Source organism: Taurulus bubalis (genome assembly GCF_910589615.1).
Source record: "Taurulus bubalis genome assembly, chromosome: 7".
NCBI lineage: Eukaryota > Metazoa > Chordata > Actinopteri > Perciformes > Cottidae > Taurulus > Taurulus bubalis.
Window position 1 is genome coordinate 28,336,704 of NC_136595.1, and position 3,163 is coordinate 28,339,866.

At 47.5% G+C, this 3,163-nt stretch overlaps 1 protein-coding gene across 1 annotated transcript in view; it reads right to left on the reverse strand.

Annotated features, from left to right (window-relative positions):
• Nucleotides 1-2,832, reverse strand: part of rp2 (RP2 activator of ARL3 GTPase) — a 2,898-nt gene extending 66 nt beyond the window's left edge. The window contains exons 1-4 of the mRNA XM_079220723.1: nucleotides 1,897-2,832; nucleotides 1,560-1,674; nucleotides 1,251-1,336; nucleotides 1-1,149 (exon numbers count right to left, since the gene is read on the reverse strand). The exon at nucleotides 1-1,149 is cut by the window's left edge and continues 66 nt beyond it. Of these exons, the coding sequence (XP_079076849.1) occupies nucleotides 1,066-1,149; nucleotides 1,251-1,336; nucleotides 1,560-1,674; nucleotides 1,897-2,790 (1,179 nt within the window). The 5' untranslated portion in view covers nucleotides 2,791-2,832 and the 3' untranslated portion in view covers nucleotides 1-1,065. The remainder of the gene's footprint in view (nucleotides 1,150-1,250; nucleotides 1,337-1,559; nucleotides 1,675-1,896) is intronic.
• Between the last annotated feature and the right edge of the window lie 331 nt (nucleotides 2,833-3,163).

The window sequence follows — 3,163 nt, forward strand, 5'->3', positions numbered from 1 at the left end:
GTGAAGTCTTTCTGCTCTCAGCTTTAATGAGGCTCTGCAGACAGGAAGTCTCTCAACGTGTGCAGACAACAAATCACAGACAGACGTGCAAGAAAACTGTGCTCGAGTACAAAAGGTGTACAAATACAAAAAGTACATCACAGGACGTCCCGCTGGCTATTTCTCTGAAGGCAACAAAACAACAACAACAACAACAACACGCTGAGCTTTCATTCACTTTCACTAAAAACTGCCAACGTGTTGAAATCACTGATGAAAGAGGGAGAAACATTCATAAGAAGCAACATGAGGGAACATAATGAAGTCACATCCTTTACAGCTCGTTCACAAGTTGAACTTTGGGAGTTTGACTTGTTGAGACTTTAAGTGTTGTAAAGAGTGAGTTCAGGTTCACTGAAGTGTCAACAGGTCAGACTCCTGCAGGTGAAGCAGCTCTGAGTCACTGCATGAGTCTGGAGTGAAGACTCGTCCACACAGACACACTTCTACACGGTACTGTCGCTTTAAATCACTAATTATCCTGAAAAAAAAACTTTCAACAAAACAAAGTCAGACTTAATTAAACTTTTACTAAAAAAAGAAGATATGTAATAAAGAACATGAATTTGTGTCCATATACAAAAACATCCAGCAGAGTATAAAACACGTTAGAAAACACTAACAAACGCTCACGTCCAGCTTTGGCCAAGACGTCAGTAATCACTGACTTATACCTATATATGTGTATGTATATGTATATAAAATATGTTCCCTCAGGCATTCGTGTGCTCATGGTTTTTTCCGCTGCGTCGGCGGTTTCAGTTTAGAAAAACAAAGCTTTAAATTAAAATTAATTTGACATTTACAGCAACAGAGCTACATTCACCAATCGATAAAAGCAAAATACATTCATAAGAAATATAAATATTCACAGCACTACGACGATGCTTCTAGATGATCGGGGGAGGGCCGTTATCAAAACCTTAATATTCATCATTGCGTATCTTCATTCTCTGAGCGGATTAAAATCTGCCGCTCGCCGAGGAGGCGTTCAGGGGATCCGTTCTTATCGGGAAACTCGGCCGCTCACAAGCCCATCTGCATGTCGGCGAAGTTGAAGAAGCTGTCGACGTCTCTGGAGGAAGTGCTTTTGTTATCGGAGACGAAGAGCTGGAGGAGAAAATACAAAACGATATTCTATGTTACACCTTTAAAAAACTAAATGTTGAGTCATAACACAGAAGTGAAGAGGAGAAGAACATCTGGAGGACCTTCGTGCCGCTGAAGACGTCGCTGGCGATGTTCCTGCAGGCTTCAACCACCCCGTCTCCACTCAGCTCCAGAGCAATGACGGCTCCTTCAGGGGGAGGAGGGGGAGGAGGAAGAGGAGGAGGGGGAGGAGGAAGAGGAGGAGGGGGAGGAGGAAGGGGAGGAGGAAGAGGAGGAGGAGGAAGAAGAGAAGAAGACTCTTTAAAACACTTTCACACAGAACATCACTTTCTGCTTCAGGAGAACTCTAAACATCGGTACTGTCCCTTTAAGAGACAACAACAACAACAACAACAACAACAACAACGTACCCTGGGTGATCCAGTCCACCAGATCCTCAGCACTGTTCTGGAACACTCTCTTCACGTCGTCGGGCCGCATGGACACCTCCTTGGTCTGGACCAGAACCAAGCCTCTAGCCGAGGTCTGCGCTCAGGGGGAACAACGCAGAACGTTTAGAGTAAATAATAAATGTGGAACTATATCAGACTAAACTACTTTAAATCAGATTTAAACTACTGTTAAATCAGACTTGAACTACTATTTAAAATAAGACGTGAACGTCTTGAATCAGACGTCGAGGTGAATCCTCTCCCACGTGAAGTGACTTCTTCTTCGTTGGTTTGCTGCTCCCTAACAGACGCTCACCTCGTCGACCAGCTTGCGGGCGTTGGCGGTGGCGTATTCTCCGGCGAAGAAGACGACGAGGCAGTTCTCCTCGCTGTCCTTGCGCCGGCCTCCCCTCGTCAGCGGCACGATGCTGCGTTCGGGGTCGGCGGAGATCCGGACCGCCTTGAACTCGGACTCCGGGTCGGGCTCGGGCACGGCGTCCAGCACGGCCGAGGCCTCCGGCAGCAGGCTCCAGTTGTTCTCGCCGGCCACCGGCGTGAAGTCGTGCACGTTGCTCCAGTTGTTGTTGAAGACGCTCAGCCCGGCGTCCTTGAAGTGGAAGGCCAGCTCGGGGTAGAAGTACTGGAAGCAGCCGAACTTCATGCCGGTGGAGGACTCGATGATGGGCTGCGTGGCGCAGCACAGGAACACCTCCATCCTCTTGCAGTCGCGCGTGCGGAACTGCTGGCAGGCCACCACGCACTTCACGTCCCGGCAGTCGCGGAAGAACACGCTGCCCTTGGCCGGGCCGAGCACCACGCGGCAGTTCACGCAGTCGTCGATGGTGACGGTGGCCGAGTGGTCCAGCACGAAGATGTCGCAGTCCTCGCACTCCTGGATCACGAACTGCTGGCCGCTCAGCGCGCCGGGCAGCCGGCCCGCGGTCACGCCGCGCAGGCCCGCCAGCATGTAGTCCTTAGGGTCCACCTGGGGGCCATTAGTATTAGTATTAGTGTTATTATTATTACACATGTAGTCCTTAGGGTCCACCTGGGGGCCATTAGTATTTATATTAGTATTAGTATTAATGTTATTATTATTACACATGTAGTCCTTAGGGTCCACCTGGGGGCCATTAGTATTAGTATTAGTATTAGTGTTATTATTATGACATATTACACATGTAGTCCTTAGGGTCCACCTGGGGGCCATTAGTATTAATATTATTAGTATTATTATGATGACATATTACACATGTAGAGGTTCCCAGGGCTCAGACACACTCTGACCAATGCATTTCCATGACGATATCTAACTTTACTTTGTGTTTTTAACGGACTTAAAATGCTGCAGCTCCTCATGGAGATATTTACACCCAACAGGATGCTGCGTTTCAGGTGGTCGACCACAGTTTGAAGAGGAAGTGAACCAGAAGAAGAAGAAGTTGTCGCTGTGAATAGAGTAGTAATCCCATAAAGAGATTACAGAGAGAGCTGAGCTTCCAGAGCTGAACCTAAACAAGCTGATTATTATTATTACGACTATGAGGAACAATAACTCATAAACACAAACGTTAGTACTTCTA